Source organism: Carcharhinus amblyrhynchos, chromosome 9, assembly GCF_965287045.1.
Source record: "Carcharhinus amblyrhynchos chromosome 9, sCarAmb.v2.hapA, whole genome shotgun sequence".
In the NCBI taxonomy this organism is placed as follows: domain Eukaryota; kingdom Metazoa; phylum Chordata; class Chondrichthyes; order Carcharhiniformes; family Carcharhinidae; genus Carcharhinus; species Carcharhinus amblyrhynchos.
In genome coordinates this window covers 87,329,472-87,356,277 of record NC_137332.1, presented here as the reverse complement: position 1 = coordinate 87,356,277, position 26,806 = coordinate 87,329,472, and the positions used below count along the sequence as shown (strand labels likewise).

Here is a 26,806-nt window from a genome sequence, read left to right as displayed (position 1 = left end):
TGGGAGGCTGAGGCCTCACTTGGACCCCTGCTCATTCTGGATACTGATGCGACCACCCTGGCAGCAATCTCCCTGAATGAGGCTGAGGGAAGGATACAGGAGAGGTCTCCAGGGGGTGTGGAGTCTGAGGTGGTTCTGATTGTGACCCTGACTGTGTCAGCTGTCTCTCTGATCGCTAATTCATTGAGCACCTTGTTCCTGTGCAGGAAACGCAAACAAACTGTTTAACCAGTCATCAAATGATCAATAAAGCACTGACCCCTTAAAAAAAAGATACAAAAGTCTGAGATCAGGTAGCAACTGACTCAAGAACAGGTTCTTTCCTGCTGCTGTCAGATTTTTGAATGGACTGACCTTGCAATAAGTTGATCTTTCCCTACCCCCCAGCTGTGACTGTAACACTACACTCTGCATTGTCTCGATTCCTTCTCTATGAACGGTGTGTTTTGTCTGCAAAATGTGCAAGAAACAAAACTTTTCACTGTGTTATACATGTGACAATAATAAATCAAATTTCCCTCCCTCTATTCAGGGTCTGGGGTCTCGGTCTTTCTCTTATCACACATATATATTTATTCACATTGCGGGATCTCTCTCTCTCTCTATTCGGGTCCAGGGTCTCCGTCTCGCTCTCTTTACATATGAAGAGTCCGAGATCTCTCTTCACACACACATATATATATTCAGATTGCGGGGTCTTGATTTCTCCCACTCTCTATCTATTCAGGGTCCAGGGTCTCTCTCTCTTTATCTACACGTGTGTGTACACTCCGCGTATTCAGGGTTTGGGGTTTCTCTCTCACACACACACAGAGCAGGTCTTGGCCTCTATTTATTTATTCAGGTTCCGGGGTCTCTCCCTATATATATTCAGATTGCGGGGCCGCGGTGTCTCGCTAATGGCGGCTGGAGATCGTTTCTGTGACGGTGTTTTCGAGGCCCCGGCGGCCGGGCAGGAGTTGGCCTCTCCCCGGGGGGATGAGGCCCCGGTGGCCGGGCAGGAGTCGGCCTCTCCCCGGGGGGATGAGGCCCCGGTGGCCGGGCAGGAGTCGGCCTCTCCCCGGGGGGATGAGGCCCCGGCGGCCGGGCAGGAGTCGGCCTCTCCCCGGGGGGATGAGGCCCCGGTGGCCGGGCAGGACTCGGCCTCTCCTAAAGCCCGGGTCCCCGTCCCCGGGATTCTGTATCTCGGTTTCGTTCCCCCGGCGCTGAGTCCCAGCCAACTCCGGAGTATGTTGAGTGTTTACGGGGAGGTGGGCAGAGTTTACATCCAGGAGATTAACCAGCAGCACGGTGAGAGAGGGAGCAACAGATCGGCCGTGCGGCCCTTCAGGACCCTGCTAGCCCCCATCGAGTCTCCCATTTGTAGCATTGACACTCATCTCCCTCCCACTAGTCTCTCTGTCTAGACATCTGTCCCTCCCCCCTCCCCGCTCCCTTCTCTGTTTTCCCCCCTCCCCGCTCCCTTCTCTGTTTTCCCCCCTCCCCGCTCCCTTCTCTGTTTTCCCCCCTCCCCGCTCCCTTCTCTGTTTTCCCCCCTCCCCGCTCCCTTCTCTGTTTTCCCCCCTCCCCGCTCCCTTCTCTGTTTTCCCCCCTCCCCGCTCCCTTCTCTGTTTTCCCCCCTCCCCGCTCCCTTCTCTGTTTTCCCCCCTCCCCGCTCCCTTCTCTGTTTTCCCCCCTCCCCGCTCCCTTCTCTGTTTTCCCCCCTCCCCGCTCCCTTCTCTGTTTTCCCCCCTCCCCGCTCCCTTCTCTGTTTTCCCCCCTCCCCGCTCCCTTCTCTGTTTTCCCCCCTCCCCGCTCCCTTCTCTGTTTTCCCCCCTCCCCGCTCCCTTCTCTGTTTTCCCCCCTCCCCGCTCCCTTCTCTGTTTTCCCCCCTCCCCGCTCCCTTCTCTGTTTTCCCCCCTCCCCGCTCCCTTCTCTGTTTTCCCCCCTCCCCGCTCCCTTCTCTGTTTTCCCCCCTCCCCGCTCCCTTCTCTGTTTTCCCCCCTCCCCGCTCCCTTCTCTGTTTTCCCCCCTCCCCGCTCCCTTCTCTGTTTTCCCCCCTCCCCGCTCCCTTCTCTGTTTTCCCCCCTCCCCGCTCCCTTCTCTGTTTTCCCCCCTCCCCGCTCCCTTCTCTGTTTTCCCCCCTCCCCGCTCCCTTCTCTGTTTTCCCCCCTCCCCGCTCCCTTCTCTGTTTTCCCCCCCCAAAAAAACCACTGTTTATCAAGGGGATGGGCACAAGCTGAATACCCGGGACAGGGCTTTGTATGGGTGCAGTTTGCAGTGACAGGATCGTTACCTTGTCTTTTTCAGGTAAACGGAGATCCCAGCTCAAAAAGAACAAGCGATGGAGGACAAAGAAGTCCTGCGAGGGTTGGGTAGAGTTCCAGGACAAAGCCATAGCCAAAAGGGTGGCCGTAAGTCTCCACAATACTCGAATGGGAACACGCAAGCGTAGCCGCTTCCGCGACGACTTGTGGAACATGAAGGTGAGCAAGAGTACACTCGAAGTGGCAGTAAGATAAAGAGTAGTTACTTTACTGGATTTTAATGCAGGTGTGCAGCAAAATGACTGTGGAATTTACATACAATTAATTAAACAAATCAATCATAAGATAGTCTCAGTTATGGTGACCCACCAAAAGGCTGAATTGTTGTAAAATCCCTTCTTGGCTCACTAATAACTTTGAGTGACAAGAAACTTCGTATCCTTACCTGGCCTGGCCTCCATGCAATTCCAGCCACACACCAATTCAGAGGTTTACAGCATGGAAACAAAGAACAAAATCAGCCCGGGAAACAGGCCCTTCGGCCCAACGAGCCTGCGCCACTGTCTCAACACCACCAGTCCCCCTCTCCCCCCACGACCCCTGTCTAATGTTTTATGGCCATCCAGATTGAGGGAAACTGATTTAGGGACAATTTATTCCTGCCAATCAGCCTAACAGCACATCTTTGGGGTGTGGGAGGAAACCGGAGCACCCGGAGAAAACCCACGCAAGCACGGAGAGAATGTGCAAACTCCCTCAGACACCGGCCCAAATCCATGTGTCTGCACAGCAATCGGCGATAGTCACTGAGCTGTCGTCTTGCCCAGTATCTTGTCCAGTTTAGGCACACACTAACGACATGAAGCACTAGGCCAATCCTGAACAACCAAGAGCAGTTTCAGTACGACCCATCGCGTGTATGCCCCTCGTTGGACACGGGTGGACCAACTTAAAACCTGTGAATGAAAAGAGAAAAACATTATTATCATACCATACCCATTTACATTACCAGGGATGCCCCAATGCTAATGACCCTTATTTAAAACAATCTCCTATATCCACCCATCTCCAACCCAGTCATGTGCCTGTCTAAGTTACTCTTAAACAGTCCATGCCACTCTTTTTTTTAACCCCAAAGCTAGTTCCAATTGTCTGCAATTTGGCCCATATCCCTCTATACCATCTTACCCACATAATCGTCTAAATAGATAATAGATAAGTCCCCTGGTCCGGATGGGATTTACCCCAGGATTCTCTGGGAGGCAAGAGAAGTGATTGCAGAGCCTCTGGCTCTGATCTTCAGGTCGTCGTTGGCCTCTGGTATAGTACCGGAAGATTGGAGGTCAGCGAATGTTGTCCCGTTGTTTAAGAAGGGGAACAGAGACTTCCCCGGGAATTATAGACCGGTGAGTCTCACTTCTGCTGTGGGCAAGGTTTTAGAAAAAATTATTCGGGATAGGATTTATAGTTATTTGGAGAGTAAAGAATTGATTGGAGGTAGTCAGCATGGTTTTGTGGCGGGTAGGTCGTGCCTTACTAACCTTATTGAATTTTTTGAGAAAGTGACCAAAGAGGTGGATGGGGGTAAGGCAGTGGACGTGGTGTATATGGATTTTAGTAAGGCGTTTGATAAGGTTCACCATGGTAGGCTTCTGCAGAAAATGCACATGTATGGGATTGGGGGTGATCTAGGGAATTGGATCAGGACTTGGCTAGCGGATAGGAGACAGAGGGTGGTGGTTGATGGTAAATATTCATCATGGAGTTCGGTTTCGAGTGGTGTGCCTCAGGGATCTGTTTTGGGGCCACTGCTGTTTGTAATTTTTATTAATGATCTGGATGAGGGTATAGTTGGGTGGATTAGTAAGTTTGCTGATGACACCAAAGTCGGAGGTGTGGTAGATAGTGATGAAGGGTGTCATAGTTTGCAGGAAGACTTAGACAGGTTGCAGAGCTGGGCCAAGAGGTGGCGGATGGAGTTTAATGCGGAGAAGTGTGAGGTAATTCACTTTGGTAGGAATAACAGATGTGTCGAGTATAGGGCTAACGGGAGGACTTTGAATAGTGTGGATGAACAGAGGGATCTAGGTGTATGTGTACATAGATCCCTGAAAGTTGGGAGTCAAGTAGATAAGGTAGTTAGGAAGGCATACGGTGTCTTGGCGTTTATTGGTAGGGGGATTGAATTTAGGAGTCGCAGCGTCATGTTGCAACTGTACACAACTCTGGTGCGGCCGCACTTGGAGTACTGTGTGCAGTTCTGGTCCCCACATTACAGGAAGGATGTGGAGGCATTGGAGAGGGTGCAGAGGAGGTTTACCAGGATGTTGCCTGGTATGGAGGGGAGGTCCTATGAGGAGAGGCTGAGGGATTTGGGGTTGTTTTCGCTGGAAAGAAGGCGGCTAAGAGGGGATCTTATTGAAACATATAAGATGATTAGAGGTTTAGATAGGGTGGATAGTAATAGCCTTTTTCCTCTGATGGAGAAATCTAGCACGAGGGGGCATGGCTTTAAATTAAGGGGGGGTAGTTATAGGACGGATGTCAGGGGTAGGTTCTTTACCCAGAGGGTGGTGAGGGATTGGAATGCCCTGCCTGCTGCAGTTGTAAATGCGCCTAGTTTGGGGGCGTTTAAGAGATCTGTGGATAGGTTTATGGACGAGAAGGGATTGGCTTAGGTTAGTGGGTCATTGTTTTGTAACTGGTCGGCGCAACATCGTGGGCCGAAGGGCCTGTTCTGTGCTGTAATGTTCTATGTTCTATGTTCTAAATGCTTTTTAAAATACAAAATTATACACAGCTCGACTACTATCTGTGGCAGCTTGTTCCAGACACTCATTGTGCAAAAATTGCCCCCTGGACACTTTGTACGTCTCCCCTCTCACCTTAAACCTATGCCCGCTAGGTTTAGACTCCCCCACTTTTGGGAAAAGGTATTGACTATCTAGCTATCTATGCCCCTCATTATTTTATAGACCTCTATAATATCACCCTTGAGCTTCTATGCTCCAGAGAAAAATGTCCCAGTCTATCCAGCCTCTCCTTATAATTCAATCCATCAAGTCCCAGTATCATCCTAGTAAATCTCTTCTGCTCTTTATAGTTTAATAATATCCTTTCTATAATAAGGGACCAGAATTGTACATGGTATTCCAAGTGTGGCCTTATCATTGTCTTGTACAACTTCAACAAAACATCCCAACTACTGTATTCAATGTTCTGACCAATGAAACCAAGCATGCTGAATGTCTTCTTCACCACTCTGTCCACCTGTGACTTCACTTTCAAGGAGCTATGAACATGTACTCCTAGGTTTCTTTATTCTGTAACTCTCCCCAGCATCCTGCCATTAACTGAGTAAATCCTGCCCTGGTTCAGTCTACCAATATGCATCACCTCGCATTTATCTTAAATTAAATTCCATCCGCTATTCGTCAGCCCACTGGCTCAATTGTTCAAGATCCCATTGCAATCTGAGATAGCTCTCTTCACTGTTGTCCACTATGCCACCAATCTTGATGTCATTTGCAAACTTAATAACCATGCTCCCCGTATTCTCATCCAAATCGTTAATATGAATGACAAATAAAAGTAGACCAAGCACTGATCCCACAGGCATACTGCTGGTCACAGGCCTCCAATTTGAAGAACAACCCTCTACAACCTCTGGTTTCTGCCATCAAGCCAATTTGTATCCATTTAGCTGCTTCACCCTGGCATCCTATGAGATTTAACCTTATGCAACAACCATGGATTAGGAGAGGTTTAAATGTCAACAAAGATTGACAAAGAGGTTGATAAAGAAGGGTAGGAGAAATTACGAAGCTGGGCTAGCGCTTAATATAAAAAAGGATAGCAAGAGTTTTTATAAATATATAAAAAGGAAGAGGCTGGCTAGGGTGAACGTTGGACCCTTAGAGGATGAGAGAGGGGACTTAGTGGTAGGGGATGGGGAAATGGCTGAGGCCTTGAATAACTTTTTTGTTTTGGTCTTCATGGAGGAGGACGTGAATAATTTGCCAGGTGTTAGCGATGGAAAGGTGGTAGGACTGGAGGGTCTTTGAGATGAATCACATGGAGTGAGAAGACAACAGACTATTCTAACCTCTGGATTTGTTCTGGATGATAATTCCCTAAACTGCAAAACGAATATTAAAATTACCGGAGAAGGGAGGAATGGATATGAAGATGAAGGGAAATATTGTGTTATAATGACTGAAGTCAGGATGATGGTAAGGATGACAATGTTCTATCACACAAATATTGTTTTGTATAACCCCAAGGGAGAAAACATAATGATAGAAGAAAACATTCTTGTTAGAGATGGAAATGTGGTAGGACTGGAGGGTCTTAATGACATTACTGTTACTAGAGAGGCGGTGCTCGACAGACTGGAGGGGCTGATTGTGGACAAGTCGCCAGGACCAGATGGAATGCATCCGAGGGTTCTGAAAGAAATGGCGGAGGTGATAGTGGATGCCTTGGTGGTTATTTTCCAGACGTTGCTGGATTCCGGGGAAGTGCCGGAAGATTGGAAAACGGCTAATGTTACGCCGTTGTTTAAGAAGGGTGCCAGGCAAAAGGCAGGGAATTATAGGCCGGTTAGTTTAACGTCTGTTGTAGGTAAAATGTTAGAATCCTTCATCAAGGAGGAAATAGCAAGGCATCTTGAGAGGAATTGCTTGATAGAGCAGACGCAGCACAGTTTCGTTAAAGGGAAGTCGTGTCTGACAAATTTACTGGAGTTCTATGAGGATGTGTCTAGGGCGGTGGATAGAGGAGAGCCGGTGGATGTGGTCTGTCTTGATTTTCAGAAGGCGTTTGACAAGGTACCTCACGAGGTTATTGCAGAAGGTCAGGGGACATGGAGTTGGGGATAGGGTGTTAGCGTGGATAGAAGATTGGTTGTCAAATAGGAGGCAGAGAGTGGGGGTCAATGGGTGCTATTCGGATTGGCGGTTGGTGACTAGTGGAGTGCCCCAGGGGTCGGTGCTGGGGCCTCAGCTATTTACCATTTATATAGATGATCTGGAGGAGGGAACCGAGTGTAGGGTGTCGAAATTTGCTGATGACACCAAGATTGGTGGAATGGCAAATTGTGCGGAGGGTGTGGAGAGTCTGCAGAAGGATCTAGATAGGCTGGGCGAATGGGCCAGGAAATGGCAAATGGAATTTAATGTTGGCAAGTGTGAGGTGGTCCACTTTGGTAGGAATAATGGTAGGAAGGGTTATTACTTACGTGGCGAAAAACTGCAGCAGGTGACGGTGCAGAGGGACCTCGGGGTCCTTGTGCATGAGTCGCAAAAACCCAGCTTGCAGGTGCAGCAGGTGTTCAGGAAGGCAAATGGGATGCTGGCCTTCATAGCGAGGGGGATTGAATATAAAAGTAGGGAGGTCTTGCTGCGGCTATATAGGGCATTGGTGAGGCCGCAGCTGGAGTACTGTGTGCAGTTTTGGGCGCCGTACTTACGCAAGGATATTTTGGCCTTGGAGGGAGTGCAGAGGAGGTTTACTAGGCTAATGCTGTAGTTGAGGGGGTTGAGCTATGAGGAGAGGCTGAATAAATTAGGCTTGTACTTGTTAGAGTTTAGAAGAATGAGGGGAGATCTCATTGAGACGTATAAGATGATGAATGGGATGGATAGGATAGAGGTGGAGAGACTCTTCCTGCTCAGAAAGGACAGTAGGATTAGGGGGCACAGCCTCAAGATAAAGGGGGGGGGGGGTGCGGTTTAGAACGGAGTTGAGGAGGAACTTCTTCACTCAAAGGGTGGTGAATCTCTGGAATTCTCTGCCCGTTGAAGTGGTGGAGGCTACCTCGCTAAATATTTTTAAGACGTGGGTTGATGGGTTTTTGATAAGAGAGGGGATTAAGGGTTATGGGGAGAGGGCGGGAATGTGGAACTGAGCCACGACAGATCAGCCATGATCTTATTGAATGGCGGGGCAGGCTCGAAGGGCTAGATGGCCTACTCCTGCTCCTATTTCTTATGTTCTTATGTGTCATACACCACCATAATTTAACCAAGGTGCTGGTAAAATTAATATTGGAGGATGAAGCCATGAGGGCAATACCTCATTGTGAATACCCATTACAAACAATCCCTATTGTTTAGCTTGAAATCAATAAATCACAGTACTCAGACATCATTGATGTATATTATATAGCTGCTCCAGGAAATTAAAAGGGTGGAGGGATGCATTTAAACTGTAAGAAATCGTGAATTTTGGAAGGTGGCTGCCAATGTAGAATTATATCCAAGGATTAGACTCTTTCAGATGGAATTAGTGATATCACAAATTATAGTACTTGTAATTCTGAACATTATGCTATATCCTGTGAAGGAATCAAAAACAGGTATAGAAAATATAAGAAATGAAAGAGATAGCAATGGCATTGACAGAAAGTTAGCATTCTTTTTTAAAGAGAGGTATAAAATACTCTAAAGGTAAGTGATCAACAAAAAAATGAAACTTAATAAATAAATCATGACAGCTATTCTAATGTAGTAACAATTAATGAGAGAGAGTGTAACAGACCAGTCTTGCAAAAGGTAAACGTGTTTTGTTTTAAGATTCAGCTTTGAAGACAGGACTTGAAGACTTGCCAATGAACTCGTCAAAACAATGAGATAACAAGGGCACTTAGATTCTTCTGACAATGTTCAAAGGCCATTTTGTACATAAATTGCAAAGTAATTGACTCTTCCTTTTGAAATGGTCCAGCGAGTCAGAGGTCCAAGGCAGCTCACTGAACTAACTCCCACAAGACTGGTGTCCCTTCACCAAATCCAGATTTATTTACAATAGTTAGTAATACTTGACAGCTACTTCCCAGTACAGAGTATACGTAGAGTGCCTGTAACCCGGACACTCATGATGCAGTTACATCTACAATGTCCATTTGAGACTCTGAGATTTCAATGACCGGAGGCAGAAAGCAGGAGCCATCAGGTTGTGGAATTTCTTCTGAGACTTTTGATGTGTTGTGTATAGATCATTCCAGCTTTTAAGTGGTCAATGTGTTTTTGTAGAATGGTATCTCCTGTGCAGACTTCGTACAAAACTGATCCTGCCCTTGAGTTGACTGTGCTTTGTAATCACTCAGTGCCATTCTAATTAAATTATCTCTTGCCTTTAGGTGTCTCTATTGGCTGGTGGTGGTGTGGTGTGGGGGATGGTAGGATCCTTTGGGTAGAAAATAGGCGCAAAGTTTCTCAACTATCGTTCTTGTGTTTGATTGAATTCACCCTGTGTATGTCCATCCAGTTTGAATGGGCATCTACCATTGAACACATGGATAGTCCGCATAGTCGATATGTAGGTCAGGTTCGTATATGTAGGTCGATATATTCGTCAGGTGAGTGGAAAGTTCTCACCTGATGAAGAAACAGCATTCTGAAAGCTTGTGGGTTTACTATCAAATAAACTTGTTGGACTTTAACCTGGTGTTGTGAAGCTTCTTACTGTGTTTACCCCAGTCCAACGCTGGCATCTCCACATCATGAATAGCCAAGCATGCAGGGGAACTGCTGGTGATGCTTCTGCCCTTACTGACACTGATCCATGAATGCGGCTATGTCCATGTCCATGCTTGGCCACCATTTTTGTCATTCCTGGGTGGCCATGATGGGATGGTGGCCCTGACTCGGGATAACAACTCAGGAGCCCCATGGGAGTATGCCATCTTCCACAATCAGCTGCTCTCACCGGCTCCAGTATGGAGGGAGTATGGGCTGTAATAGCCTTTTTGTTTCCTCAGTCTGTACTAGCTGTTTCAATTTCACAAGTCTTTTAAAGTTCACAGCCAACTATTATTTGCTGCCATTAGTAGAGTTACCAAAACATTCATTGTCATCATTGCCTCCCCCATTGGGGGTACCACCAGTGAGTTGTCTGCTAACAGTAGCCGACTTGAGGCATCTGCGTTGCCTGCTTGGCTCCTGGATGGTGTTCTAATCATTAATTGTAAGTTGCCAGTAATAAAGCCTGCTGCTGGATTTGGGCCATAGCTTTGGTTGGCACTGTCTTGTCCTCCCTAAGCAGTCCCAGTAGTGGCTTGTGGTCTGTGATAAATGAATTTTTACCTATGTGAGTACTAATGGAATTTTTGAATTCCAAATATTACCACCACCCTTTTTTAATGTGGGAGTATTTGCGTTCCACAAATGGCAAGGTTCTGGAAGCATACTCAATTGGGCATTCCTCTTAGTTGGGCCACCTATATGCCAATATCAGGTGCCATATGGGGAGATGCTGCAGATCAGTATAATTCTTTCCTGAGATCATAACATGTCAGAATGTTAGACAGGATAAGTTGTTTTACTTTACTGAAAACCAAGGATTGCCTGGAAGCCCACTCCCAAAGCTGAACCTTTTTTAGTAGTTGGTGTAATGAGACCAGGATGGAGGCAAGGTTGTGTATAAATTTCCCATAACAAGGTACTAACTCCAGAAATGATTTTAGCTCTTGGATAGACATGGGTGCCTTTGATCACTTGCATTTTGCTTTTGGAAGGTTTAGATCAGACTTGTCTACTCTGTAGCTGAGGGTATCTCTGGGGGACCTGAAATACACATTTTTTCAAATCGTAAAATCACTATAGCACAGAAGAAGGCCATCCAGCCCATTAAGTCTATACTGACCACAATCCCACTCGGGCCCTATTCCTGTAACCCCACACACTTACCCTGCTAATTTCCTGACATCAGGGTCAATTTACCATGGCCAATTAACTTAACCTGCACATCTTTGGACTGTAGGAGGAAACTGGAGCACCTGGAGAAAAACCATGCAAACATGGGAAGAATGTGTGGCGTTTGCACAGACAGTGACCTAAATTGGGAATTGAACCCAGGTCCCTGGAGTTGTGAAGCAGCAGTGCTAACCGCTACCACCATGCTGCCCACAGGTGCATGCATGCCTTGGAAAAATCAGTTTAGACCTTCAAGGTTCCCCACATTCCTATTCATTTTTCTTGCTACGAGGACACCATCCAGATAAATAGCTACTTGAGGTAAACCTTGTAAGATGTTCTCCATCATTTGTTAGAAAATTGCACAGGATAATGATATCCCAAATGGCAATCTAGTGTTTTGATAAAGGCCTTTGAGTGAATTGTTGAATACCTCTAATTGTACGTACATGAGACTTGTACCAAGTTTTGAAAACAAAAGTGCTGCTGCCAACTTTGCATAGAAAGTTAAAATTTATTTATTCGTGTCATGTGTAGGCTTATATTGACACTGCAATGAAGTTACTGTGAAAATCCCCTAATTGCCACATTTGTTCGGGTACACTGAGAGAAAATTTAGCATGCATACACCTAACCTGCATGTCTTTCAGACTGAAAGGAAACTCGAGCTCCCAGAGGACACCCATGCAGATATGGGGAAAATGTGCAGACTCTGCACAGACAGCGACTTAAATCAGGAAATGAACCTGGCTCCCTGGTGCTGTGAGGCAGCAGTGCTCAGCACTCTGCCACGAAGCCGCTCACAAGCTCTTGATCCAAGGGATTGGTTTTTAAACAGCTGCGAAGGAACAGTTTGCGTTTGTTTAAAATCCCCGGACTGATCCATCCAACTTCAAAACTGGTACGACCTGTGCAGCCCATTCCGCAGATTGGACTGGTTTGATGATCCCTTCGTGTTCCAAACTCTAGATTTCAGTTTCAACTTTTTCCCATAAGGGCCTTGCAAAAACGTGGAATTGCTTCCTATTCAACATGTCAGGTCGCCTTGGCTCCTTTGATAGACCTTCCTAGAAAACCTCCAGGATATTTTAGCAGGACTTAACTAAAATGGCCAATTGCTAGCTAAAAGATTTAGAGCCAATCTAGGTGGATCTCTTGCAACCAGTTTTGCCCTATTAGGCTTGGCCCTGAGCCCTCCACTACAATCACTGGTAACTGAACCAGTTGCATTTCATAGGAGACAGTGACAGGTTGTACCCACAATTTGCAAAGGTTTCCCTGCATTGGACCTCCATCTTGCTGAGGTCTTGATTGAAGTTGAGGGTTGGAATCCAGAATGAATTTCTGGAACACTGATTCTCTGACCAATCAATACAGCCGCCACACCAGTATTGACCTCAATTAATACCAAATGCTATTTAACCACAAATTTATCTTGATTGCATTTCGATGTCCAAATCGGAAGCAATTTAATTGTCCTAAGTCAAATGTAAGTGGACCTTCCAGGGTGTGAATTCTCCTGGAGACCGTCCTATGGTTTTTCTGAACGTAGGTCTTGTAGGGCTCCTTTGCTGTTTTGACTCTGCATACTGGCAACAATTACAATGCACTACCAAATGGAATTCTGAAGGGACTTGGACTGCAGTTTGGCTTTGCTTTGGGACTGTGCTTTGGGCAAAACGTGTAGTTACATGTATCTGGATGCTTCGTGAATGTGACTGTAAATGCCCGCACTCGAGCGGTGGTCCCTGAACTCAGTCGAACAGGTGTGGGTGTTCACTTCCATTGGAATGGCTTGCAACTCACATGCTCCCCTTTAGCATTATCCGATGATAAGGTCAGCCGTAGCGCCGGTTTGAAATCCATTTGAGTTTCGGCTAATAGGTGTTTTTGAATAGTTACACTATTAATCCCACATACCAGATGGTCTCTAAACATCTTGTTAAGAGTTAAGCTAAATTCACATGCTTCAAATAGTCATCTTAACATAGTTAAGAAACCTATAACCAATTGCTCTGGCTCTTGGGATGCCAGTAACACAGATATTATCTCAGAATCAGGTGACTTGGGGTCATGGTATTAACTTGTTTAGTCAATTCTTGAAAGATTTTAGTATCTGGTGCCTCAGGGAAAGTTTAACTCTGATAGCAAATGTTGAAGCCCTGCAGGCAGTTAGAAGAACTGCTTGTTGTTTTTCATCTGCCATAATATTGTTTGCCTGAAAAAAAACACAACTCATGCATTCCACTTGTTGGGCCCAGTCTTTGATGATGAGGATGTGCCAGCGTTGGACTGGGGTAAACAGTAAAAAGTCTGACAACACCAGGTTTTAGTCCGACCGATTTATTTGATAGTAAACTCAGAAGCTTTCGAGGGGACTCCCTCTTCGTCAGGTGAATGGAGAGTTCTGGCCTCGGACAGAGCATATAAAGCACAGACAGTTTAGAGATTACTGATTAGAACGTGAATCTTTACACCTAACCTGTTCAAGTCCTAAAGTGGCCGACAATGTGTGTGGAAGGAGCACTGATCACAGGTTAAAGAGATGTGTATTATCTCCAGACAGCACAGGTGAGTGAGGTTTTGCAAACCCAGACAAGTCACGGGGGTTACAGATAGTGTGACGTGAACCCAAGATCCCTGTTGAGACCGTCCTCATGTGTGTGGAACTTGGCTATCAGTCTCTGCTCAGCGACTCTGCGCTGAGCAGAGACTGATAGCCAAGTTCCACACACATGAGGACGGTCTCAACAGGGATCTTGGGTTCACGTCACACTATCTGTAACCCCCGTGACTTGCCTGGGTTTGCAAAACCTCACTCACCTGTGCTGTCTGGAGACAATACACATCTCTTTAACCTGTGATCAGTGCTCCTTCCACACACATTGTCGGCCACTTTAGGACTTGAACAGCAGGTTAGGTGTAAAGATTCGCATTCTAATCAGTAATCTCTAAACTGTCTGTGCTTTATATGCTCTGTCCGAGGCCAGATCTCTCCATTCACCTGACGAAGAGGGAGTCCCCTCGAAAGCTTCTGAGTTTACTATCAAATAAATCGGTTGGACTAAAACCTGGTGTTGTCAGACTTTTTACCCAGTCTTTGGCAGGGTTGAAACGGGTCTTGTCTTCCAAATAAAGGCACGATGCATAGGAATGGCTTACCCCTACTTACACCACCTGTTGCAAATGAGTTTCTTCAAGAATCATGCTTTACCTCGCCCCCACAAGCCGATGTCCCTTCACCAAATCCAGATTTATTTACAAGTTACTAATACTCAGAGTAGAATGGGATGGCATGGTTAGCACTGCTGCTTCAGGGACCCAGGTTCAATTCCAGCCTCAGATCACTGCCTGTGCGAAGTTTGCACTTTCTCCCCACGTCTGCGTGAGTTTCCTCTGGGTGCTCCGGTTCTCTCTCCTCTGTCTCTGTCTCTGTCTCTCTCTCTCTCTTTCCCCCCCCCCCCCCGTCCAAAGATGTGCAGGTTAAGTTGATTGGCCATGTTAAATTGACTCTAGTGTCAGGGGATTACCAGGGTAAATGAGGGTTATGGGAATAGGACCTGGTTGGGATTGTGGTCAGTATGGACTCAATGGCCTCCTTCTGTACTGCAGGGTTTCTATGATACTTCTGAGTGCAGAGTTCACACCCTGAACGAATAACAAAAAACTATGGTTTAGAACATAGAACATTACAGCGCAGAACAGGCCCTTCGGCCCACGATGTTGCGCCGACCAGTTAAAAAACAATGACCCACTAATCTAAACCAATCCCTTTTCGTCCATAAACCTATCCACGGATCTCTTAAATGCCCCCAAACTAGGCGCATTTACAACTGCAGCAGGCAGGGCATTCCAATCCCTCACCACCCTCTGGGTAAAGAACCTACCCCTGACATCTGTCCTATAACTACCCCCCCTTAATTTAAAGCCATGCCCCCTTGTGCTAGCTTTCTCCATCTGAGGAAAAAGGCTATCACTATCCACCCTATCTAAACCTCTAATCATCTTATATGTTTCAATAAGATCCCCTCTTAGCTGCCTTCTTTCTAGCGAAAACAACCCCAAATCCCTCAGTCTCTCCTCATAGGACCTCCCCTCCATACCAGGCAACATCCTGGTAAACCTCCTCTGTACCCTCTCCAAAGCCTCCACATCCTTCCTGTAATGTGGGGACCAGAACTGCACACAGTACTCCAAGTGCGGCCGCACCAGAGTTGTGTACAGTTGCAACATGACGCTGCGACTCCTAAATTCAGTACCCCTACCAATAAGCGCCAAGACACCGTATGCCGCCTTAACAACCTTATCTACTTGATTCCCAACTTTCAGGGATCTATGTACACGTACACCTAGATCCCTCTGTTCATCCACACTATTCAGAGTCCTCCCGTTAGCCCTATACTCGACACATCTGTTATTCCTACCAAAGTGAATTACCTCACACTTCTCCGCATTAAACTCTATCCGCCACCTCTCGGCCCAGCTCTGCAACCTGTCTAAGTCTCCCTGCAAACTATGACACCCTTCCTCACAATCTACCACACCTCCGACTTTGGTGTCATCAGCAAATTTACTAATCCACCCTCATCCAGATCATTAATAAAAATTACAAACAGCAGTGGCCCCAAAACAGATCCCTGAGGCACACCACTCGTAACCGAACTCCATGACGAATATTTACCATCAACCACCACCCTCTGTCTCCTATCTGCTAGCCAATTCCTGATCCAATTTCCTAGACTACCCTCAATCCCATACATCTGCATTTTCTGCAGAAGCCTACCATGGTGAACCTTATCAAACGCCTTACTAAAATCCATATATACCACGTCAACTGCCTTACCCCTATCCACCTCTTTGGTCACTTTCTCAAAAAAGTCAATAAGGTTCGTAAGGCACGACCTACCCGCTACAAAACCATGCTGACTGTCTCCAATCAATTCATTACTCTCCAAATAACTATAAATCCTATCCCTAATAATTTTTTCTAAAACCTTGCCCACAACAGAAGTGAGACTCACCGGTCTATAATTCCTGGGGAAGTCTCTGTTCCCCTTCTTAAACAATGGGACAACATTCGCTATCCTCCAATCCTCCGGTTTTGAGAATGATTTTGGGATCCAAGCAGAGAGAACATTATAACCAGCGAGCAAGTACAAAAACTAATTTAAAAGACCTAATGGACGGTTTTATCTAAGTATGGAAATTATGTTACCACTGTAGAGAGTATTGGACAGATCCATCTCAGCCCTTAGAATGGCCTTGGAGGTGTGCAGTGCAAGTTCGTAATAGGTCTAAAGTGAAATTATGAGAGCAAGCTGCTTAGAGTAGGCTTATTTTTCATTACGTATAGAAGATTAAGATCTGACTGAGGAAATTTATGAAATGAGTTGGTAGATCGTTAGAGAGAAATGATTTCATTTGTGGACAAATCCAGATCAAAATTAGGGCTAAGCCAATGAAGGATGATGTCAAGAAATGCATCTTCACGCAGCACAGTAAAAATTTGGAAACAAAGTGCTGGAACACAAAATTTTAAATCAAAATTGAAAACAAGATGGGGAAATGGTGGCATAATTGTATTGTCACTAGTACAAAATTGAGGGACATGGGGTAGGTAGGAAGGACATAATGGCACTGCCACTGGACTAGTACAAAATTATGATGGACATAGGGTTGGAGAAGAAGGGGTTAATAACCAGGAAGCACTGATTTTAAGGTAAGGAATAAGAGATTTAGAGGGGGTTTTTCACACAGAGGATGGTGGGAATCTGGAACTCAGCACGTGAAAGGGTGGCAAAGGTGGGAATCCTGGAATTTTAAGAAACATTTAGATGAGTACTTGAAACACTGCAGCATATAAGGCTATGGAAAGTGGAATTAAAGTAGATCGGCTTGATGGTTAGCACAAGTGCAGGGCCTCTTTCTGTGCTGTAAACCTGACTTTATTTCTAATCAGAGGCCCAAATTAATGCTGTGGGGACAAAGCCCATCACAGCAGCTGATGGAATTTAAATTCATTTAAATGAGTCTAGAACAAAAAGCTCTTCTCAATAATGATGACCATGAAACGGTCATCAATTGTTGAAAAAATCCACCTGGTTCCCCTATGTCCTTTAGGGAAGGAAATCTGCTATCCTTATCTGATCTGACCTCCGCGTGACTCCAGACCCACAGCAGTGTGGTTGACTCTCAACTGCCTCTGAAGTGGCCACTCAGTTCAGGGCAATTAGGGATGGCAACAAATATTAGCCTTGCTAGCAACGCCCAAATCCCATGAAAGAATAAAGAAAACTGAATAGATTTTTGTTCAGGTAAGAATCGAAATGGAGCTAAGATCCAGACTATCTAATTGAGAGGCGAACAAAAAGCTGAAAGAAGCACTTTTTGGGATATTTTACTAAGTTAAAGGTATAATATAAATATTTTAAAATGTTCACCTTGTCCAGGTGAAAGAGGAAAAAAGCACTAATGGTTACACAACAAGCAGGCTTGAAGGGCTGAATGGCCTCCTCCTTCTATCTTCTATGTTTCTATTGCAGCCTTAGTTGGTGTTTTGAGGTGAAAATAATTTTGAAACTGTATTATACTTTGAAAGGTAAGAACATGCAGTGAATCAGTGATCCTAATGTGAAGCAAACATGTTTGAATCATAGAATCCTGCAGTGCAGAAAGAGGCCCTTCGGCCCATTGAGTCTGCACTGATCACAATCCCACCCAGGCCCTACCCCCATATCCCTAATATTTACCCACTAATCCCTCTAAACTAAGTATCCTAGTACACTAAAGGACAATTTAGCATGGCCAGTCTACCTAACCAGCACATCTTTGGACTGTGGGAGGAAACCGGAGCACCTGGAGGAAACCCATTCAGACACGAGGAGAATGTGCAAACTCCACGCAGTCAGTGACCCAAGCTGGCAATCGAATCCAGGTGCCTAGAGCTGTGAAGCAGCAGTGCTAACTACTGTGCCATGTTTGTGATAAGTACACAGAATTCTTCAAATGCCTGACAGTTCTTCAAGAAACTGCACTTTAAACCCAATATAAAAACCAAACCCAAGACAGAATTTGATGTTTGTGCTCAGGCATTTTGAAAGAGTTCCGAGAGATATAGCAGGGGCATTGCTCCACATAGAACCATAGAATCCTTGCATTACCAAAGAGGACCATTTGGTCCTTTAGGTCTGCGCTGACTCTTTTAAAAAAGCATCTTATCCAGACCCGTGCTCCCAAGCATTTACCATGGCTAATCCGCCTAACCTACACATTTTATATAATCAAAGGATAATTTAGTATGGCCAATCCACCTAACCTGCACTATTTGGACTGTGGGAGGAAACTGGAGCACCTAGAGGAAACCCACGCAGACATGGGGAGAAAGTGCAACCTCCACATAGTCACCCAAGGCTTGAATCCCTAGTGCTATGGAGCAGGAGTGTTAGCCACACCACCACCCCACAATTTGCTCAAGAAAGGACTCATCCCAGAAAGAATACTGGTAATCTAATGTACATTTATATTACATCTGTGTAATTCTGATATTTTAGAGGGACAGAACTTGTCTGGGGAATTATAAACCAGTCTGGTTAACGTTAGTGGTGGGAAATATAATGGCATCCTTACTGATGCAGAGAATAAATCATTTAGAAATGGCATATAATAATGAGCAGTCAGCATGGATATCAAAAGGGAAAATCTTACTTGGTCAATATTATTGAATATTTTGAGGAGCTAACCCTGGTAATGTAGTAGATGTAACATGTCTGGATTTTCAAAAGGCCTTTGATAAAAGTGCCTAGAACAGACTGATGAGTAACGGGAGAGAATGTGGAGTCAGGGGACAAGTGACAGAATGGATTGCCAGCTGACTTCATGACAGGAAGCTGAGTGGGAGTAAAGGGTGATTGTTCGGAGTGGCAGAAAGTGAGAAATGGTGTACCACAAGAATTAGTGCTAGGATCACTGCTGTCCACAATTTACATTTCACCTTTTGGACTTTGGAATCATAAACACAATTTCTTTATTGACTATTCTCCAATTTGACAACATCCGCAAATTGTGAGGAGGACCGCAACACATTACAGAAGGACATTGGATGTGATGATGAATTTCATTATTTATGTCTGCCTTTGCCCAAACAAGATCTGGTAAATAGAAACAGAAAAACTACACAAACAGGCCCTTCGGCCCACAAGTTGCACCGATCATATCGCTACCTACTAGACTTACCTATAACCCTCAATCGTATTAAGTCTCATGTACTCATCCAGAAGTCTCTTAAAAGACCCTATTGAATTTGCCTCCTCCACCACCGACAGCAGCCGATTCCACTCGCCCACCACCCTCTGAGTGAATGGTCCACATTTTCCAGGATCTCGGCTTTGATCTTAATGGAGGGTGAGGTGTTTTGCTCTTCTCGTTGGAAGAGGACCTTGGTTTTCCAGGTGAATGATGAAAAGTCCGAGCGTCTCACTTGGCCATTTCAGAGAGTAGTTAAGATTCATAGAACATAGAACAGTACAGCAGAGGAATAGGCTTTTCAACCACAGTGCTGTGGGTCTGGAGTCACGTTGTAGGCCGGACCAAGTAATGACAGCAGATTTCCTTCCCAGCTGGGTTTTTACAAAGGTCAGCTACAGTTTCTTGGTGATCATTACTGAGATTAGCTTTATATTGAAAATATTATTAATTGAATTTGTATTCTGCCCAACTACATGCATTATCCTAGGCCTTTGGAATATTAGTCTGCTATGCTACTGCCTCCCCATTGATGTGTCATAAATCCTGCACAATCTTCATTTCACACACATTTGTTACCTCTGGGATTTGACTATTCCAGTCTTTCCTGACCATCCTCCCACCTGGCACCCACCATCAACTTGAATGCATCCAAAATTCTTCTGCCAAATCCAAAGTTCTGTTCACTCATCAGCCTATACATTCCGACTTACCTTTTGCTGGTTTGGAAGTGTCTCCATAAAATGATTACTATGCAGATTACTATGCAAATGATTACTATGGGGTAGAGCGATTCTTCCCGCTCAGAAAGGACAGCAGGACTAGAGGGCACAGCCTCAAGATGGGGGGTGGGGGGGGGGGGTGCAGTTTAGAATGGAGTTGAGGAGGAACTTCTTCACTCAAAGGGTGGTGAATCTCTGGAATTCTCTGCCCGTTGATGTGGTGGAGGCTACCTCACTAAACATATTTAAGACATGGGTAGATAGGTTTTTGGTAGGCAAGGGAATTAAGGGTTATGGGGAGAAAGCGAGAAAGTGGAACTGAGCCACTTCAGATCAGCCATGATCTTATTGAATGGCGGGTCAGGCTTGAAGGGCTAGATGGCCTACTCCTGCTCCTACTTCTTATGTTCTTATGTAGAAGGAAGCCATTCAGCCAGCATATCTGCACCAGCTCTCCGATTTGAGCAATTTTCTTTGCACCACCTATTACCCTCCCAACTGTGCGTCTAACAGTGTAATTCCCAATTCCTTGATTTTAAAATCTGTCCCTTTGTATTCAGCTGCTTCCTTGACCTCCCTGTTACATAAGAACATAAGAAATAGGAGCAGGAGTAGGCCATCTGGCCCTTCGAGCCTGCCCCGCCATTCAATAAGATCATGGCTGATCTGTCGTGGCTCAGTTCCACATTCCCGCCCTCTCCCCATAACCCTTAATCCCCTCTCTTATCAAAAACTCATCAACCCGCGTCTTAAAAATATTTAGCGAGGTAGCCTCCACCACTTCAACGGGCAGAGAATTCCAGAGATTCACCACCCTTTGAGTGAAGAAGTTCTTCCTCAACTCCGTTCTAAACCGCCCCCCGCTTTATCTTGAGGCTGTGCCCCCTAGTCCTACTGTCCTTTCTGAGCAGGAAGAGTCTCTCCACCTCTATCCTATCCATCCCATTCATCATCTTATACGTCTCAATGAGATCTCCCCTCATTCTTCTAAACTGTAACGAGTACAAGCCTAGTTTATTCAGCCTCTCCTCATAGCTCAACCCCCTCAACTCCATTATCAGCCTAGTAAACCTCCTCTGCACTCCCTCCAAGGCCAAAATATCCTTGAGTAAGTATGACGCCCAAAACTGCACACAGTACTCTAGCTGTGGCCTCACCAATGCCCTATACAGCCGCAGCAAGACCTCCCTACTTTTATATTCAATCCCCCTCGCTATGAAGGCCAGCATCCCATTTGCCTTCCTGACCACCTGCTGCACCTGCAAGCTGGGTTTTTGTGACTCATGCACAAGGACCCCGAGGTCCCTCTGCACCGTCGCCTGCTACAGTTTTTCTCCACGTAAGTAATAGTCCTTCCTACCATTATTCCTACCAAAGTGGACCACCTCGCACTTGCCAACATTAAATTCCATTTGCCAGTTCATGGCCCATTCGCCCAGCCTATCTAGATCCTATCTAGATCCTGTTGCCTGTCTGTAATCTTTCTAATTGCCACATGGACAAATTCTCAATGCCTCTTCATCACATTTCAAATCCAACTCTTTGACAAAGATTTTGGTCAGTTGATGTGGCTCAGTGTCAGTTCTTTTAGGATGAGCTAAAGATGATGTGTACCGAGGATTTGTTCTGTGGAGTGGTGAGCTGGCCAACTCCTGATCTGAGGACAAGACCCTCTATGTAAAGCAAACACCAGAGTGGCATGAATCAACCAGCATATTCTGGAGATTTGTAGCTCCCAGTATATCGCTCCTTCCCCTGAACTCACTGATCTGCACCGTAGTAAAAGCCTGTTTCTATTAATGCTGTTATCTATCTAACTAAATTCATCTAATGTTTGTAATCTTCGTAACAGTTCCAATAGGGAGAGTTTCTCTGTGCTCTTGAGCTTGTTTTTGGGTTTGAATGTCACAGTTTAGCTTCCACTATTGCTGAATATGTGTGTGTCTCTGTTCCTGACAGTACCTGCACCGCTTCAGGTGGACTCACCTGAATGAGCGCCTGGCTTATGAGAGTCTGGTTCGTCGACAGAAGTTACGGGTAGAAGTTTCCCAGGCTAAGCGTGAGACCAACTTCTTCCTTCAGAATGTGGAGAAGGGTAAAGGCCTGGAGAAGCTGCAAGAATTGAAGAGGAAGAAGGGGCAAGAGTGGCAAGAAAAGAACTGGCATTTCCATCAGCGGGCAACTGAGGCGGAGATCCAAGCCAGCAAAGCACTGGAACCTGAGAAGGCAGTTGAACGCCACAGGAAATCCCAGTCCAATGTTTCACTTCTTGGCAAGATCTTCAACTCTACAATGGCACAGAAGTAGGCCCTTTCTAGGGGTAATGGACTCCAGCTCAAGGTGGAGGCAAACCCTGCTCTCTCTCTAGGCAGCGTTCATTGCCAATAAGGCATCCACTTCACATCCACACTGCAGATCCTCCTCTACAGTCCATTGTATGTGATACCAAACATTTGCCCACAAACACTGTGAGCCAAACTGGGCACGATGGCAGGTCTGAGGGCATTGGGGTCTTGAGGAACTGTCACGTTCGGGCATCTGGAACTAGGTTCCGTGATGTGTGTGTGAAAATACACAGCACTCCAGTCATGGATTGATGTCTGCAAAGCATTGATATATTTAAGTTTGAATAAACCCATGCCTGTTGTGAACACAGTAATCTGTTCTGATTCTGTTACAGACATAGCCCAAAGGTTGTCACAAAATGATAGTGATTCAGTAGGTTTTCCAAGACCTTTAGACCATGAAATAACTTCCTTTGTTAACTGACTGTGTCCACTAACCTCCAACGGTGCTTGTTACCATTACATCTGTAGCCTCAAGTTTCACAGTCAGTTAACAAAGAAAGTTATTCCTCCAGAGCCGATGTTGGCCGCATCCACCGGCTGCTGTATGAACAAAGAATATTTTTACAGCACAGAAATAGACCCCTCGGCCCTCCAAGGCTGCACTGACTGTGCTGCCCAACTGAACTAAAACCCCCTACCCATTATGAACTGTATTTCCTTTTATTCCCATCTTATGCATTTGTCAAGACACCCCTTTAAAAGTCACTATCGTAACTGCTTCCACCATCTCCCCGGCAGTGGGTTCCAGGTACCTACCACCCTCTGTGTAAGAAATGGCCTCGCACATCCCCTTTAAACCTTGCCCCTCGCACTTTTCAAACTTATCATAGAATCCTACAGTGCTGAAAGAGACCATTTGGCCCATCGAGTCTGCACCAACCACAATCCCACCCAGGCCCTATCCCCATATCCTACACAATTACCCACTAATCCCTCTAACCTATGCATCCCAGGACACTAAGGGGCAATTTAGAATGGCTAAACAACCTAGCCCACACATCTTTGGACTTTGGGAGGAAACCAAAACACCTGGAGGAAACCCATGCAGACACAGGGAGAATGTGTAGACTCCACAGTGACCTGAGCCTGGATTTGAACCCAGGTCTTGAGCTGTGAAGCAGCAGTGCTAACCATTGTGCTACCGTGCCGCCCCATAGTATGTCCCCTAGTAATTGACTCTTCCGCTCTGTCCTTGCCCCTCATCCTGTAGACTTCTATCAGGTTGACCCTCAACCTATGTCGTTCCAGTGAGAACAAACCAACTTTTTCCAACTTCTTGCTCGTGCCCTCCATACCAGGCAACATCCTGGTAAATCTTTTCTGTACCTTCTCCAAAGCCTCCACATGCTTCTGGTAGTATGGTGGCCAGAATTGAACACTATATTCAAAGTACGACTTAACTATGGTTCTATATTTCCTAGGGCTGAAAAGGTGCTGGGGAGCAGGTACAGAGGAGATGTCAGGTTTAAGTATTCCACTCACAGGGTGGTGAGTGAAATTGGCTGCCGTCGGTGGTGGTAGAGGCGAACTCACTGGGGTCTTTTTTAAAAGACTTCTGGATGAGTACATGGGATTTAATGGGATAGTTCCATGGCCTGGTAGGTATGGATATGATCGGTGCAACTTGTGGGCCGAAGGGCCTGTTTGTGCTGTAGTGTTCTATGTTCTATAAAGCTGCAACATGACTTGCCAATTTTTAAACTCGATGTCCCGACCGATGAAGGCAAGTATGTTGTTATGCCTCTTTGACTACCTTCTCCACTTGCATTGCCACTTTAAATGACTTGTATATGCAGATCCCTCTGCCTATCGCTACACCTAAGGGTTCTGCCATTTACTGTATATTTCCAATCTTTTATAGACTTTCCAAAATGCATTACAAGAACCATTATGCCAAGTGGGTGGGCACTGGTCTACTAGGCTGCCATGCTGGAGACTAGGCGAGATGCTCAAACTGGTAGGCAACATGGCCCTGGACAAGACTCCCATTATCCCCTGCCACCTGCAGCTCACCATTCACAATGATCTACTGGAAAGAGTCACCATCACCCAGGGTGGCGTCATGCTCAACATCCAGGCAATGCTGCTGTCCAAGGACACCAGCCACCCCAGCAAGGTTTATGCCTGAAATGAAAGAAATTCAGTTATTTAAAAGGTCTTGTTTGTTGGTACCTCGGTCCCACACTGCTGATCTACAGGAGGACAGGGAAGTGGGATTAGTTTGGGATTGATGCAGGGCTAAGTGGAGACAGCGGAGCAGTGAGATTAGTTTGGGCTTGATACGCGGCTATGGGAAGAGAACAGGAAAGTGGGATTAATTGGGATTGTTTCAATGCTGATCTAGCTTTGTGCTGAACAGGTATATACAGTGGGATGAATACTAGAGGAAAGTCTGACAACGATCACTGTGCTAATGGAACGCTGGCTGCAAATAGCAATGGGCAGCACTGTTGGATCAAGTTTATTACTGAAAACAATCAATATACAAAATAAAACTTTTGTAAAATAAGTCAGTTGAATAAAACCCTTCCTGCAGTGAACACAGTGGTTTTACTGCGACCCAACATCACATCTGGAATACTCTGCAGTTTTGGTCTCCGTATTTAAAAAATGATATACATCCAGTGGAGGCAGTACAGCCAAGGTTCATTAGATCAGTCTGTGTGATGAAGGCATTATCCTTTGCTGAGTAAATTGAGTTTATATTCTCTGGATAAAAGCAAAATACTGCTGGAATCTGAAACAAAAACAGAAAATGCTGGAAAATCTCAGTAGGTCTGAAAGCATCTGTGGGGAGAGAATACCACCAACATTTCAAGTCTAGAGTAGTGAATGTCTGGAACATGCTGCCTGGGGAGGTGGCAGGAGCCCGTACAATAATAGCATCTACACAAATACATGAAGAGGATGGGAATGGATGGATACAGACTCCATAAGTGCATATGGTTTTAGGCAGGCATCATGATTGGCACAGGTTTGGAGAGCCTAACGGCTGTTCCTGTGCTGGATTGTTCTTTGTTCTAGATGGCCTGAGTTCTAATGAAGGGTCAGCTAGATTTGAAATGTTGGCCCCTTTTACTCTCTGGAGTTTAGAAGAATGAGAGGCAATCTCATTGAAACTAACAAAATTCTGAAAGGGTTCAATAGAGTGGATTAGTTTATTATTAGTGTCACAAGTAGGCTTACATTATCATCGCAATGAAGTTACTGTGAAAATCCCTAAGTCGTCACACTGTGGCACGTGTTTGGATACACTGAGGGAAAATTTAACATGGCTCATGTCCTCAACCAGCTAGTCTTTTGGACTGTGGGAGGAAACTAGAGCACACAGAGTAAACCCATGCAGATACTGGGGGAGAACATAGAACATTACAGTGCAGAACAGGCCCTTTGGCCCACGATGTTGCGCTGACCAATTAAAAAAGCAATGACCCTCTAAAACCAATCCCTTTCTATCCATAAACCTATCCACGGATCTCTTAAACGCCCCCAAACTAGGTGCATCTACAACTGCAACAGGCAGGGCATTCCAATCCCTCACCACCCTCTGGGTAAAGAACCTACCTCTGACATTCGTCCTATATCTACCACCCCTTAATTTAAAGCTATGCCCCCTCATGCTAGCTTTCTCCATCAGAGGAAAAAGGCTATCACTGTCCACCCTATCTAAACCTCTAATCATCTTATATGTTTCGATAAGGTCCCCTCTTAGCTGCCTTCTTTCTAACGAAAACAACCCCAAATCCCTCAGTCTCTCCTCATAGGACCTTCCCTCCATACCAGGCAACATCCTGGTAAACCTCCTCTGCACCCTCTCCAAAGCCTCCACATCCTTCCTATAATGTGGGGACCAGAATTGCACACAATACTCCAAGTGCGGCCGCACCAGAGTTTTGTACAGTTGCAACATGACGTTGTGGCTCCTAAATTCAATCCCCCTACCAATAAACGCCAAGACACCGTATGCCTTCCTAACTACCTTATCTACTTGATTCCCAACTTTCAGGGATCTATGTACACATACACCTAGATCCCTCTGTTCATCAACACTATTCAGAGTCCTACCGTTAGCCCTATACTCTACACATCTGTTATTCCTGCCGAAGTGAATTACCTCACACTTTTCCGCATTAAACTCCATCTGCCACCTCTCGGCCCAGCTCTGCAACTTGTCCAAGTCTCTCTGTAAACTATGACACCCCTCTTCACTATCTACCACTCCTCCGACTTTGGTGTCATCAGCAAATTTACTGATCCACCCAACTATACCCTCATCCAGGTCATTTATAAAAATTACAAACAGCAGTGGCCCCAAAACAGATCCCTGAGGCACACCACTTGTAACCGAACTCCATGACGAATACTTTCCATCAACCACCACCCTCTGTCTCCTATCTGCTAGCCAATTCCTGATCCAATTAACTAAATCACCCCCCAATCCCATACGTCTGCATTTTCTGCAGAAGCCTTCCATGGTGAACCTTATCAAACGCCTTACTAAAATCCATATATACCACGTCAACTGCCTTACCCCCATCCACCTCTTTGGTCAC

At 45.7% G+C, this 26,806-nt stretch overlaps 1 protein-coding gene across 1 annotated transcript; it reads left to right on the top strand.

Annotated features, from left to right (window-relative positions):
- The first annotated feature begins 876 nt into the window (after positions 1–876).
- abt1 (activator of basal transcription 1) lies at positions 877–22,556 on the top strand. The gene is made up of 3 exons (XM_080196051.1): positions 877–1,290; positions 2,290–2,465; positions 21,865–22,556. The coding sequence occupies exons 1-3, from the start codon at positions 900–902 to the stop codon at positions 22,210–22,212; spliced, it is 915 nt and encodes a 304-aa protein (XP_080052177.1). The 5' UTR covers positions 877–899; the 3' UTR covers positions 22,213–22,556.
- Positions 22,557–26,806: the final 4,250 nt, after the last annotated feature.